Raw genomic sequence first — 15430 nt, forward strand, 5'->3', positions numbered from 1 at the left:
GCGATTGCGTAACTGGTGGCAGGTGCAAAACTGTTGGAGACGCCCTATTTAAATGATGGTTTTGCGCGTTTTGTGGTTTGCGGCATGGCGAGTTTGGACAGCAGAAAGCGCAAAAGGAAATTCGACCCCATGGAAATGGAGGTGTTGGTGGATGAAGCCAACAAACATTTGAACACAGAGGAACGCTATATGTGAACAAATCTGTAATAAAGTAAACGCTGTTGGTGAAACCTTGCGAACAGTGGATGAAGTAAAAAGAAGATACCAGGATATTAGAAGGCGAACCAAAGAAAAACTGGCATATAACAAAACATCTGCGAACAAAACAGGAGGGGGCACAGTAGATGAGATGCCTCTGACCAGCATTGAGGAACAAGTACAGCTGACGAAAAATCACTGGAATTGCAGCTCCAAAATGGCAATGCTGGATAAACGATATGTTTTGATGATCGTTTCCTCGTTCATTCCAAAAATATTCACACGGAGTGAAAAATGCGTTCTCTGCGTCTCCTTGCTTCATTTCGATGTCTCCTTCTTGCGACAATAACCGCTGCCATGTGTGCGCAATTACGCATACAGACCATTTGCACCTTCTTTTGAAACGTGTTAAATATAGAGTCAGATACCGTTAGCAAAATTGCTTTCAGGTTTGATAAATCACTTTGCGAGTGCTAAATTGATATATTTACATGTTCTCCTCCCACAAGACGCACTTTTGCGTGTAAACGCCCCAAATTGCATATTCATAGCAGAAAAAGTACTAAATGGATAAGAGGCGCGATTTAGCACGTTTTAAAGACCAAATCCTTTTAGCACGCTGTTGATAGATCAGTTTGTACATTTTTTAGCGTGCGCAGTGAAATAGCTCACGTTTTTATAAACGCAAACCTTTGATAGATCCGGCCCTATATGTGTTGTTCCAAAATAACGCTGGGCCAGATCTAAGAACACTTGTTCAAGCTTGTAAAGTTATTGTTTTATTTGTTTTTTTATTCTCTTAATGGCAGCTCTGTGAAATTAAAGATCACTTAAATATATTTCTACCAAAATACTTAAAACATGATATATCAAGCACTTGCCTTTTCGCTGCATATAATATTGTATCTTTTCTTTAAAGCACAGTGAAAATAGGACATGAAATTTTAACATTGCTTAACATTATTATTTAACTGAACTGTGTCTAGCTTCTTTTCCTTTTATTTGTATATTTTTATATTCTAACTTGGTGGCTGATGTTGGATCATCATGAATGTGCACTGCCTAGAGTAGTGATAAAAATGAATGTATTCTTGGTAGTGAAGCTAATTAATTTATAGTACACAACTGGTGAAATAAAACACAATTTCAATAGTGTTTTAAATGGCGTTATCTAAATTAATACTCTGTTTTATCAAGTGAGGTTTTGTTCTCTACTTTTGAGTGGTCAGAAGGTTCTTGCTGACTAGTGAAACTTATCAACTAATCCTCGTCCCTTATCATTTATTTTTTAGTCTAGTAGTTATCCTAGTTGGGTCAGTAGTGAACATCAGACATAACTGCTTCAGACAAGAGTGAGAAATACTGGAAGGTTAAAATTATCTTACAAAGAAAACAAAAACAACTATCAAGCGTCTAGACACCAGCAAATAACTTTTTCTGTTCATAAGTATCGCAGCTGAATTGCTTTGACACAACCAGTCTGAATGTGCAAAAATGTCAAAAACTAATTAGCATCAAATTAAACATTGGCTGATCTCATTAAAGGTGGAAAAACGTATACAAGTCAATGACCATGACACTGTCATTACCTCAGTTGGTGAGTGAGAGGCAGGACAACATAAATTCTTCTTGCCGAGTCATAACTTTCAGAGATGACAGAGAAATCCAGAAGGAGACTATGTTATCAGTCAAGTGTTTTAGAAAGAGACTAAAATCTTTACCAGTAAACACAGCAGTCTGAACTCAACTAAGCTTTCAGAAAAAGAATATTTTACGCAGGTGTCAATTTTAAGGGTTTCGTGTGGTTTCTGCAAACATTGATTCTAGCTTTAAACCTCTTCCATGTATGCCGTTTTAGCTGAGTCAGATCAGATGATTTAGATATTGGTATGATCCCATTTTGAGCTCCACTTTGCATGATTACTGTTATGGATAAAAGATTCCCTTGCATCCCAAAGGCCAAAATGATTGGTGGTGTCAACAACCTAGTTTCTCACTTGTTCTTAAATTCCTCTCGATCAGTTCATGATGGTTTTTTTTTTCTCTCTCTGAAATCCATAAGCCTATTCATGTTGTCCAACAGGATTAATTTAACACATTTTTTTTTTTTTTTTATCTGCTGGCCAAGCAGTAAACAGGCCTGGATTGAGACTGAACTAAAACATGTGGTTAATCATTGTTTCTTCTTAATTTAACAAGATAAGCAAATCTCTAAAATGTCTTTTTTAATTAATGTTAGTTGTATTTGTCTGGTACTAAAATATTTTTTATGACTGGAGTTATTGAAATATAACAAACTAGCTGACAAAAAAATTGGTAGCAATATAAAAGGATTACCCCAATAGGTCCTTGTTGAAGCTTGAGTAATGCTTTGTTATGTAAGGCCTCTCTTAAATAAGTGTAGCCCTGAAAAGCAGTTAGCTTCACTCTAATATGAGCGTTTATTCTTGATTCTCCAAACCGGTTTCACTGAAATCTACAGCAGGAGACATACTGATTCATAAGCAATCATTGAAATTTCAATTCAACTAAAAACAACTATACACTTTCTTTTTAAGCATTCCGAGGTAAATTCAGAAACTTCTCAGCTTTTTACGCCCAACCCCATCCACAGTGTGACCAGGCTCTGAATATTTTGCACTGTTAAACTGCATGTGAGCAGTCTGTGAATTATGTATTAATTATAACGTGTCTTGCCGCTGCTTCTGTTAGTTTTTTAACATTTCTTATGATTGTGTGCAAAAAATATTCTGTATGTCAATAAATGGAGAAACAAGGAGTGACCTGATTCTAACTGCATTTTAGACATCAGTGCTTCCATAGAAAAAAACAGTAAGAAGCTTCTCATCTACTGGTGTTAAATCCGACAGAACCTCTCAAGCTACTCTGCATTAAAAATGCTTACTAAGCCTTAAAATACATTTATCATGTGAAAAGGTCTTATAACCCGAGCAAACTTGTGTCCTTAAATAAGCTCTGTCATTTATTAACAACTCCACCTTCTTATAAAACGTACTTTACAGAGACAATTTGATAAATCTGATAATAAGATAATATGGTCAGATTGGTTAAAAGTTTTCTATTTAAAGCAAAAACCATCCAATTATTAATTATTGATAGTAGATGCTTGACTCCATTTTGTCATAGACTCGACAGCAATCCATTACACCAAGCAAGCATCCAGTGATAGTGGAAATAAAAAACTTCCTTTAAACCAGAACAAACCTCAAGCAAAACCAAGCTCAGCGAATCAAACTGCTGGTCCAGACTGAGGGTATAAAAGGAAGCTGACATACAAGAGGAACATAGAAGTACTGATTCCTTATACAGTATTTTTGAAAAGGTAACATAAACCAGCTCCATGGGGGCTCCGTTCAGGAAAGAAATCTTTGAGTCAATGTCATGTTAAAGGAAAGAAAGGGAGGACACAAAACTAGTGAGATTAAAAGCTGAGCCCATAGATATGTCAAGGTGAGAAACAAGACTAAACAACAAGAAAACAAGCTAAACTCAACAGGAACAAAACAAATGAAGGTACTATGATGAGAAAAAAACTGCAAGAACATAAAGTTAGGTATGGAACTAACGAATGAAGCAGAATGGGAGAATAGGAATAGAATTTAGAAAAATGATGAAAAGAGCTCCCTATGTCCTAAAAAAAACCTAAACATATAAGCATAACTACAGTGATAGCTCAGGAGAAGCTGTAAATAAGCTGTGGTTCTCTTAGTTTTACAGTGAGACACCTTCTCCCTCTAGAGGACAGTCCTTTGAAGTGCTCTTATTGAGGTACTTAGAGTGTATTAAAACACATTTTCACTGTGCTTTAAAGTACTAAATTGTATTAATGGTATCAAGGTACATTACTGTATAGAATAAATACAGGTATATTTCTACTAAAAGTGCTGCTGTTGACTCACTAGGTTGTTCTACCATAAATAATATGAACAGTACCATCATCAGAGAGGGGTAAAACACATACAAGTTTTACTGAAGTCAGAGAAGCACTGCTGTAATACTCAAGCCAGAGTAAAAATTAGTAATTCAAAATAATATTTAGGTCCTAGGTGAGGAAAAAGGTATTTTAAGTGACTGTAAAAAACACTGGATTCCATTTGTAAAATAAAAAAAATTCAGGAGAAAATCAGAACACAGCCAAATTTAAACTGGAAGTACCGGTAAGATAAATTACAATTGACCATTTTTACCAAATGATTGTTCCAAATTAAAAGTAGAGTTACTTTAAAACAATATACCTCAACTCAAAGCTTAAATGTACAGTTTATCAAAACTATTTCTAGAAGAACATTTTTCTGAGAAGTTACTAAGTAAATATAGCTATCCTCCTCTGACTGTCATATAATAGCAGTTCTTAAAAATATAAATTTTTTTAAAGAACAGCTCAATATGACTTTTTTAGTAATTCAAAATGTGCTGAGCTAATATTATTATTTGGTTTGATGTTTGACTCTTTGCTGAAGCCATAATTATTATGTTTCCACATTTTCCAGCTATCATCATGCATAGTGACGTCTTCAGCTCTGATCCCTCTGAGTAAATCAATCCAATTCACACCTCAAGCAGAAAATCCACCAGGTCTCGGCTAAAGTTTCCAAAGCTCTTTTCCATTTCCAGTTTAGAAAATTAATTTCATGCTTCTCTCTCCTTGGTGATCTTCTCCTTTCAAATATTTAAACACTTTGCGGATGGAGGAGTTGCATTCAGCTCTGAAATGGCCATTGGTTGGATTGTGTTTCTGCTGCTGGTAAACAACAGTGGAACACTTGGAAACTCTCATGACTGCAATGTATCACAAAGATGTATGAAGGATATTAACATATTCCTTTGGGATTTAAACCAAGACGAGCCAAAGGAATATGCTACTCTCAGTAAGTGTTGTCACCTTCCTTTTTCGTTTATTGTCTGTTCAGTAGCATTTTTAGGCAAATTAGATGAGGTTCACTGTAAAACAATAAGGATTTTAACATAATCAAGAACTTGTTTAAGGAAACTGGTCCATATTCTGATTTATTCTAGTACAGTACTATAAACAGAATGGGGAATGCATTTTTTTTTATTGCAGATGCAAAAAAGAAAATGCTAAAATAAACTAAAAAGTTTAGTTACCCAACACAAACATTAACTATAATTATGAGATAATGTACTTTGTCTCCCAAAAGAGTATTACCACTTTAGAGAATGAGATTTGGTTAAACGTCTTCAATGATTATTTAATGTTAAATTCAATGTAATTTGCATACATACTTTTATAAATCCCAAAAAACTAATTTAATTGGATACACAAAAAAAAAAATGGAGTAAACCTGGTTAGTTATGCATAATCCCCAAAAACAAATACTTTTTTGGAAACAACTTTAAAATACAACGTTATTTTGTTCACACCTGGAATCCATGTTAATAACTCAGACAGATTAGAGGTAACATGGAATAATTTGCAAAACTTGCTCCATTTAAATGATCTAGTCCCATTGAATAAATTTAAGGCCATGTTAAAATGTCATGTCATTCAAAAATGTAACTGCCCTATGTGACCTGTCTTTTCCTCTATGTGAGATTTTGTCTATGTTGTATTTCTGTTTGTATTTTAACTGGTGTGCCGTCTTGGCCAGGTCTCCCTCGAAAAAGAGATTTCAATCTCAAGGGACTTCCTGGTTAAATAAAGGTTAAATAAAAAAATAAAAAACATTAAACTGTCCTCATAGGAGTGTTTTAATGTATGAACTTTTGTATCGTTTATTTAAAATAATCATTTGCAGACTGGCTGCAGAGATCCAAAGTATTTCACTAACCCCATCACTTAGCAAGTCATATTATGTTTTTAGGCCCTTCTGTGACTTTTTGATTATTTTTTGTATACAGTTAATGAAAACACTAAATTCAATATAGAAAATTATATATGGCCATAAAAAAAAAAAAAAAAAAAAAAAAAAAAAAAACATAAATGTGGGCTGAATGAAAAGTGTCTTTAATACTTGCTTAAAGGTTGTTCTTTCCAAAAGGAACTTTTAATCTGATAAACTACTCTCACATTAAATACCCTCTCCAGAACAAATTCTAAATGATCTAATATGACCTTTTCAATATTGAAATAAAATGTAGATTAACATGTTATAATCTTATAAAAGACATATCGGGTATGTAAAGATAATACATAGCAGTGACATAGCAAAGGTAAAAAAAAAGTTAGACTGTGTTTTATTAGCTGCTTTGTGACAGAACATAATTGTTTTCTCCTTTTTAAAAGTGTATGATTCCTTTGGAAAGATGGGCAGCAGTGTTAAAGATGGTAATGTGAACCAGCCTGGTTCCCTGCAGCAGTGTCGCTCTGCTATCGGCCCCGGCTTCTCTGCACAGTATTGCCAGGTGTTCCTGAAGCAGGTAAATAGTCTAACTTACTTTCATGGCCAACACATGTTAAGGCTGAGAGGGGGAAAAAAAGTTTTTTTCTCCTGCTTCTGCAGGAAGCCATCCAGTATTTTGTTGGTATTTGTGTTCCTGACTCCTGCAGGGAGGAAGATGTGGAACACGTTGTGCAGTGTGGTGAGGGACTCTAACAACAAATCTTCTGCAGGTCTAATTTTATGGTTTTTGCTCACTTTCATTTTTTGTGTCCCCTGTGATTAATTTTTCCAACAGACGGACTTCAGCTCAACCAGAGGTCCCTCCTTAGTCCATTACCTCCCATCTTGACCAATCAGTCTTATCAGGACATAATCATGACTCACTGTTTAGCCGACGCAGTTACTCTTGATGCATCAAACGTAGCTTGCATGTCAGTAAATGAGTCATCTCTTTTTATCCTTGATATTCCTCCCTGTAAAGTGGATGTTTGACTTTTAAATGCCTTTGGGAGATTGAAATCTGGTTACTTTTCTTCCCCAGGTGTGTGTGCTGTGTCATGTTAGCCATTCCTCTTGCAGCTACCCTTCTCAGAGCCCTAAGAAGGTCAGACCCAAGTAGAATGGTCCGTCCCACAGAGCATATTTCCCTTTCAAACTTTTATGGCACTCTGAAAAGCAATGGCTTATCTGGCAATGAAGTAAATGGCCAAACATTACAGGAAAATGGTAAGGTGCAAATTCTGTCTGATTTGTTTATATTTACACAGACCCTATATCCAGTCATTTCTTTTTTGCAGGCAGGATCAACCCTGTTGCAGAAGATATTTCTCAAAGTTGTCTTTCTAGCTGCTTTCGAGCATTTGCCTTACAGACAACAAGCAAGGGAGTCTTCAGCACGCTCCCCTCTGTCCAAAGTGACAAGTATGCCTCTCTGAACGGCATACGTGTCCTCAGTTTGCTGTGGATTATATGTGGGCACTCTGCACAGTTCCCAGTAATTAACAACCTTGGTATGAAAGAAAGGAGTCATTTGACTCATTTTTACTTTTTTTAAAACTTTTTGTTCATGTTGCCAAGTCTCTGTTTTAGATAACTACAAAACATGGAGGAAGGCTGTTGAAAGTAGTCCAACATATGTGCTCACCATTAGCGGCCCTGTTTTTCTGGCTGTTGATACCTTCCTATTGCTTGGGTGAGAACATTTTATGAAGATTTTATGGTGCAAAAATGGTTCTAAACTTCTAAACTTCACATTTTTGCTGTTTCAGAGGTTTGCTAAGTGCCAGATCTTTGCTGAGCTCCATCAACAAGGCAGAAGACCATCTGAGTCTCGGTTTGGTTGCAAACTATCTCTTCAAGAGGATTAAAAGGCATAGTCTCTTAAATGGATCACTATTTTACTGCAGCCTGAGAAATAATTCTTACCTGATTTATAGATTTTATCGTTAGGGTTTTATGTGACAGATCAACAAGGATATCATGTTCTGTTTTTAAAGAGTATATCATTTGTTTGTTTTTTCTTTTTTTTATAGAGAAAAATCTTCAAAACAGTGTAACTTACTTCCTTAATACCTTACAATAAAGAATTTTGGTACGTGTCTAACAGCTTGTACATCTAGAGGCTAAATTTTCTGCAGGTTTTTGGTTGCAAAACACCTCAAGCTGAGTTTGATGCAATTAAAAGGTTCAGTGAACGTCACTCTATATGGGTCATGCCATGCTGACCCTTTCTTTGTAACCCATCTGATCATTAACCTTCTTGCTGTAGGCTTTATTTCCTTTGTGTAAACAAAGATAAACCTTCACCCCAATCCAATCAAAATTTTTATAGCATCTTACTTATAATATTGATTGATTCTTACGTTCCCCCTCCTTGGTGTGTCTGCAGTGTTCCTTGGTATTTGGAAGTAGGAGAGCAGGCCATTTGCATTCTGAAGAAGCTGCAAGATCATCGGTTCAAACCTAAGTGAAACTCAAACTCTGCGCCCCTGAGCAAGCACTTTAAGGAAACCCTTCAGGCTGCTTGCTGCTCCCTTGAGGAGGGGTTAGATACAATGGAGACTTTTTTTAGTGTACAATTTTTATGATATATCAATTTGATTTTTGTTTTTATGATTTATCGTTTGTTATTGAGTTGTTCAAATATCTGAAGCTCAAACAGAACAGTTCTGATTATACATACGGTAGATTGAATTAGACACAGATTAAAATTATTCATTAATTAGTTCTCTTAGATTTTTATTAAAGGGCATTGCAGTGAAGTGAGGTGAGAAGAAAAAAAATACTCCTAAAGTAAGAACTAAAATCCTTCTATGTCAAAATACTGGCCTACCTTTTGTCTGTTGATCAAATATAATGCAAATACATTAAAGTTAATATAAAAATATGAATATAAAATGAGGAGTTAAATGTTATATTTCTCTCCTCATCTTCCTGCTCCAGGATTCAGCCTCTGCATCTGTTTACAATGTGTCTCACTGTCAGCCTCATCTCCTTGGTCCAGTGGGGTCCCTACTGGTTCCCATTTGTAGAAACACTGATGGACTGTAAAGCATACTGGTGGGCTAACGTACTGCTAATTATCAATCTACTACCAGTACATGAGATTGTAAGTTAAGTGACTCTTCAGGTTTTGTTTTTTTTTGCCCTTTTCCTCATATTTTCTCTTTAAATCTCTCATCAGTGTATCCCCTGGACATGGTACCTGTCTTTAGACTTCCAGTGCTATGCAACTACCCCTCTGTTGGTCTATATTTACAGATTGTATGTTCACTTCCTTTAACATCATCCCAAGTATTATAAACACTGGAATAAAATCCTTTTCCATTCTGTCTCCATTGTTTCAGTAAAAGGAGTGTGTTTGCCATTGTGGTAGGAAGCCTTTTGGTGATTTCTACTGTAACCAGTGCAGCTATAACTGCATGCCTGCACCTCCCAGTCTTTCAGCCATCTACGATGTAATCCTCCACCATGACGATCCTGTCTAAATAAAATGTTATGTTAACCATAAAACAGAAAATGTACCCCTCTTACCTTGATGCGTTTGTCTTTGCAGAACAACGGACAACTACGTTTTGTATTACTACGTGAAACCCTACACGAGGTATGGACCGTTTCTGATAGGGATCCTAACAGGGATACACCTGACAACAAAGAAAGGTCAGCTTTTAAAGGAAAAGGTGAGATGATTTGATATCAGACCTTACCATAATAAAATTGACTGTGTTGCTAAATTTGCCAGCCCTTGATAAATTAACTTGGTTTTAAAAAACTACAAAGAATTTAGACTTTTTTTTTAACCTTTTCTTGGAGTTGTTTGAGTGTATTCAGCAAATCTAATGTACATTAATCTTTTCCTCACATTAACATGGAATAACTGAAGCTCTTCATTAGAAAAGTAGTTCTGTATTCAAGTTAGCTAAAAAGTTGGTAAAAATGCATCTAGTTATTTAAGAATGATCTCTGCATAAGCAGGAATTAAGGATATAGGTGTAATAACACATAATTCCGACCCTTGACTTCAGCTTTTAATGTTGGTTGTTTTTATTCAGTGGCAAGCAGCGCTTGGTTGGTTCTGCTGTCTTTCCATGATGTCTTTGCTTATTGGACTGGCTTACCTCCTGAAAGAAACTCCAGCCTACCCATCTGTGGCCCATGCTCTGTATCAAGGGCTGCACAGACCGGTCTGGGCCCTGGCTGTGAGTTGGATCATACTGGCCTGTGAGGAGGGCTATGGAGGTTAGAACAACTCAAAATACATCTCCAATATGTCAAAGCTAGGGTGTCCAACAGGTGCAAACACACAGAAAGTGACTGAATGTGTTATAAACAGACGAATGCATTGCAAACACACAAAAATGAAACTTCAAGGCACAAACTCATACAAGTGCTCCACAAAAAAACATGGTGCAATTACAAAAAACAGTAGGAGCAAAAGGCAGCCCGTAAAGAGCAGAAAACTGATTCTCAAGAAACAGAAGTGCATCAGACCAGTAGGTGCAGCCAGTTAGGAATAAAGTAAAGACATTGGTAAAGACATTATCATGATGCACAGAAGTAGGATGGAGGAAGAAAAAAAAAGGTATTTGTTAAAGTACTGCCATGCATGTGGCCATAAACTTTTAAAACATAAAACAACAGAATATTTAAGTAGGCATGATTTTAGACAGCTGACTAGGTGGTCGACTCCCTCTAGTGGTCTGGTGTATTTATGATAAAACTTTAAAGCTTTTTTTTTTTAACTCGCTGTTGTTTTCGGTGCCTGTATTATTTTTTTTTTTATTATTATTATTTTTTTTGCTTGTTTGTTTTTTTTTGGATCGTTTTTATTTTTTTGTGACCACAGCATTTCTTTGTTTTATACACTAGTTTTGTGTGTTACAAATTATTTTGGTTTCTTTTGCATCATATATGTCTCTGCAGTCTGTTTGCCTGTTAGTAGTGGTTTCATCTGTTTGCTGCATGTTTGCATGCAGCAAACAGATGAACCATTCAGCACCAAACTAAATACTGATTAAATTCTTTGGTTTTGCTTTAGTTACTTTTACCAAGAATCACAGCACAGATATTAGAACTGTTATTATTTAAGTATATAGTATTAATATTACAAAGGGTAGAACACTAGTTTTTAAGGCAGGCCCTCTACACCAGTGTTTGTTTTTGTTGTTTAATTCTGCAGGATTTATCAAGACATTCTTGTCCTTTGGTGTCTGGGTTCCTCTGTCCAACATTAGCTTTGCCTGCTATCTGGTACATCCCATCTTCATTATTCTCTACAATGGTTTGCAAGAAACACCAATCCACTACACAGATATCAACTTTGTAAGAATTTCATCTTAATCGCTTATTAAGAAACCAAAATTGGTCTCTTTATGTTTCCTTGATATATTTGTGGGTTTCTGTTTTCTTTAGATGTACCTGTTCTTCGGCCATGTGGTGCTCACTCTGGTGGTCGGCTGTGCTCTAACCGTGTTGATTGAAAAGCCCTACCTCTTCCTTAAAGACAAAAGTATCTAGATAAGGTGTAACATATAACGCAGTCCTCTTATTCATATGTATCCCCAATAAAGGTTTGTAAGAAGACTCGACTTGTGTTAACACAAACTTATGCTTAAAAAAGGCTGCAGGTTTTCAACAGTAAAATTTGAAAATGGTCCTTTATTATTCTTGGTTGGTGACAAGATATACTTGGCTACTCCTTGAGTGATTACCTATTTGAAATTGTTTAATGCTAGTATTGATCTGAGCAGGTAGGTTTGTAGCTGCTTTCTTAACATTTATTTATAAATATAAAAAACAATTCTTGCCTTATTTCTGTGGTCTGTTTTTCTGTCTTTCCCATTTTAGGCAGCATTTTCCTTGTAAAACAAGGTTGATTTGAAGTGTAATCAAAAGTACCTTTCTGTTCATAATTAATAAAAAAAAACAAGATCAGTCGTCAGTAGATTGAGGTTTCATTAACAGATTATTCAATGGGATGTGTTAATATTTAAAGATGCTCAAATTAAAGGTTGTTTTTTTTCTCAGGTTTAATAGTGTGTCATATGCTATTGCAATAAAATAGGAGTTCATCTTAAGGCTTTAAAAATCTTTACTAGGGATGCCTGTGTGAATTCCCAGTCAACTTGGTCAATGGCTCACACACCACAAAAGGCTCCAACAACCCAGGCAGATGATGGGATGATCAATAATTTACTGACTCGAAATGTACTTAGGAGGATGGACCTCCATGCTGCTTAAAATCAGCTCTCCAACTATGGACTGCTCTAGTGCGAGCTGACAGAATTGACAAAGAGAGGTGTCAGAAAGTCTACAGATAAACTAAACAATATTCCAGTTGCCTCTGATTTAAGCCTGTTTGGTGGTTTACTAGGGATGACTGTGGAGGGATGCATGTTTATTTATGCAAATAAATATCCTTTAAAACAATATTGTACTCTGTGTGAATGTTCTCTGCCCTTACCTGTTTAATTAACCTATACAAACTTAAAGTTATTTATTTTCTTCATAAAGTCAAAATGATGGTTTCTGGAAGCTTAACTCCAACAAATGTCTTTCAAGAGTCTGGCAGTTACCCACTGGGAGAGAAAGGAATATGTAGTGCTCCTCGCAAGTGTAGCATCTTCTGGTAAATGAAGATATCACAGGTGTTACCGATCAGACCTGATTGCCAGTGCAGTAGAAGCTTTGCAGGCAGGAACAGAAAACAGTTATTGCACAGAATTTATTTTTATCGCTGTAATTTGCATTATTTTCCTCCCCCTTTGTTCTCTCTTTGTTGCCCGTTAAGCTTTAGCTCTCAGAGATCAAGATATTTGACAGAGAGGATTTCTTCCTTTTGTTCCCACCTTCATTTGATTTCCGGTTACAAAATATAGTTCTGTGACATTTATAATTTATCTAAAAATAAATGAGCAAAAATTATAGCAATTAAGATGCCATTTCCCTAAATTGACTGCTTTCTCTCTGTGACTCACTTTTTCCCACACTCCCTTACGCTCCTTCTTTTATAGCCAGTCATTGCCAGATGTTACGGTGTCCAAGAATACAAATGACTTCACTACGCTTCTTTTATAAGTGACATATTAATGCACCAGACACTGACTCAACTGTAGAGAGAATAACTAAGGGCTTAGTTACAAGTGACATCAAACACATAGCCTCAATGGCAGACTTGCTTCTCAGTTACAGCGAATGTAGAGCAGGAGCTTTGTTGTGCATTGCTTTGTGCTGACACCTGCTGAGCAGTCTCTAACAAATGCGGATGTTTCTACTTCTGCTTGGGTTTTTTTTACCTATCGAATAAAACCATGATAAATTAAGCATATGAAACAAAGCTTTACCAAAGTTTAAAGCTGTTATATGTTACATTTCTACCTAAAATAATGACAAAGAAAAATCCATTGCCTGCTAGGTGCATTTTCTATTGTTGCTGCTATTGTGCCATTCAAGCTCCATTCAGTTCACAAATATGTGCCTCGTATGATTTCCACCTGTTCTTGGCCTTTGGGTTGTGGAAAGCAGCGCAAAGGCCAGGCTGAGGCCAGTCTGTGTAAAAATATAGCTTGCTTTGGTAACAGGATCCTTTCCATTTAATGACGACATGAAGTCACGAGGACACATCAACTCTTGCGGAAACCATGCTAAAGATGCATGAGATTTCATGGGGGACTCATTCAAATCTTCCAATTTGGACCTTTTTTTTGGAAAACACTCACATTTGTTTCACTTCAAAATCGATTAGAACTAACAGCTTCCTCAAAGACGAATTTAGTCTAATAATATTTCATTGGTTGCCTGGCAGATTTAGACGGCAAAACAAGAACAGGTGTATGGAAATAAGCGTTACACAACAGAGGAAGTTTTAATGGTTTGTGTCAGTGTCACGCTGCTCCTACTCCTCAGAAAAACACCATTGTTTTTTGACAAGTGCGTAGGGTGCAGAAACTTTGTACATCCTTCTCATCCATCTATTAAAAAGAGGTTTTTAATCTCAATGGGACTTTCCTGTTTTAATAAAGATATACTAAGAATCATTGAGTGGTGAAACTATGTTAGTGCCGCATTAGATTATACAATGTTTCAACAAAAAAATTTTTAGTCCTCCTCATATATTTCACAGTTAATCAAGGAATTAAACAATGTTAGCAATGTTATGAAATAGTTACATTATCCTACAATGTTAGGCTGTTTAATATTTTTTCCTTCTCTCTTTTGTCATAATTTCCCTGCCGGTAATTTTATCTAGTTGTTTATTCGAGTTTGAGTTTTTTTTGTCACAATTGTGTTCTTGTACATCTAGATTTATTGTTTAGATTCTTTCCAGTATTTATGTGCACAACTCCTGTGTTAGTTATTATCTCGGCTCCTTGCCTTGATTCTGTGATGTTTCTTACTTTCACCTGATTAATCTTACCTCCTTTGTTTTGCTTTTATATTTTTCCTTATTACTTGTTCCTTCCAAGCTCTGCTCCTTGTCAGTGTCCCTCCTCTATGTTCAACTTTTTTTCTTTGCTCCTTTGTTGTGTCCCTGTTCCTTGGCTATGTTGATGGGAATACAACAAAATTAATTTTGTTAGTCCCTCTAGTGTAGGTAATGAGACTTTGAGTTTGATGCTTTACCTTGAGGAGGATCTAAGTCGTTCTGGTTATCCTCTATGTTCTTACTTCATCTGCTGCATCTGTGCTCAATGATGTGTTTATCCAGAGACAGACCATGTAATGTTTTGAAAATGGTGAGAGTATGGTACAAATGCTATCCTACCAAAAGATGTCTGTTTACATAAACATCTATTTGAAAAGTAGCCATTGTACCCCCTAGTGAGTGCTCAGCAAGATTAAACTAATAGAGAATCTTTTGGTGAATTGAAGGGGATTGTTATGAGAAGGAGGTCAGAAAGCCTTCTTCCCATGACTCTCACACAACACAAAAAAAGTCTGATCTTTGCATCTTGGACTTTTCTTCTTTTCCCCCCTAACTCGCTTAGCTCCATTCCTTGTTTACTCATTGCAAGCATGCACAATATCATCCTTCATTAAAGTGGTCTTGTGATGATGAATACACAAAAAGTTCTTTGTTTACCAACAACCAGAACAAAAATAATTGTAAAGCACAGAATTAATATAACTAGAGAAAAGCACTCTAAGAGCACAGATCTCCACCAATCAGCGAATTTCCCCCTTTTTGTGACTTAAACCTGTAGCTGAAACTAGCACATGATCTGGATCATTACAACATTTGAATGAATTGTGTCCTTGGCATGAGGTGCACCTCTGGTGAAAAATTATGTTAAAATTCATCCATATGTTTTCAAGTTGTCCTGTAGACAGACAAACACACACACATATATTCCTACAAATGTAACCTCATA

General features: G+C 36.0%; 1 protein-coding gene across 1 annotated transcript; it reads left to right on the forward strand.

The window, feature by feature from the left end:
- Nucleotides 1-4937: 4937 nt before the first annotated feature.
- Nucleotides 4938-11643, forward strand: oacyl (O-acyltransferase like). Its single transcript, XM_038275089.1, has 15 exons — nt 4938-5087; nt 6464-6597; nt 6681-6759; nt 6856-6991; nt 7102-7286; nt 7358-7570; nt 7650-7752; nt 7829-7930; nt 9003-9168; nt 9244-9323; nt 9407-9517; nt 9616-9739; nt 10112-10298; nt 11239-11381; nt 11472-11643. The coding sequence occupies exons 1-15, from the start codon at nt 5021-5023 to the stop codon at nt 11574-11576; spliced, it is 1935 nt and encodes a 644-aa protein (XP_038131017.1). The 5' UTR covers nt 4938-5020; the 3' UTR covers nt 11577-11643.
- Nucleotides 11644-15430: the final 3787 nt, after the last annotated feature.

This window comes from Cyprinodon tularosa, unplaced genomic scaffold (genome assembly GCF_016077235.1).
Source record: "Cyprinodon tularosa strain WSP-4 unplaced genomic scaffold, ASM1607723v1 ctg94, whole genome shotgun sequence".
In the NCBI taxonomy this organism is placed as follows: Eukaryota; Metazoa; Chordata; class Actinopteri; order Cyprinodontiformes; family Cyprinodontidae; genus Cyprinodon; species Cyprinodon tularosa.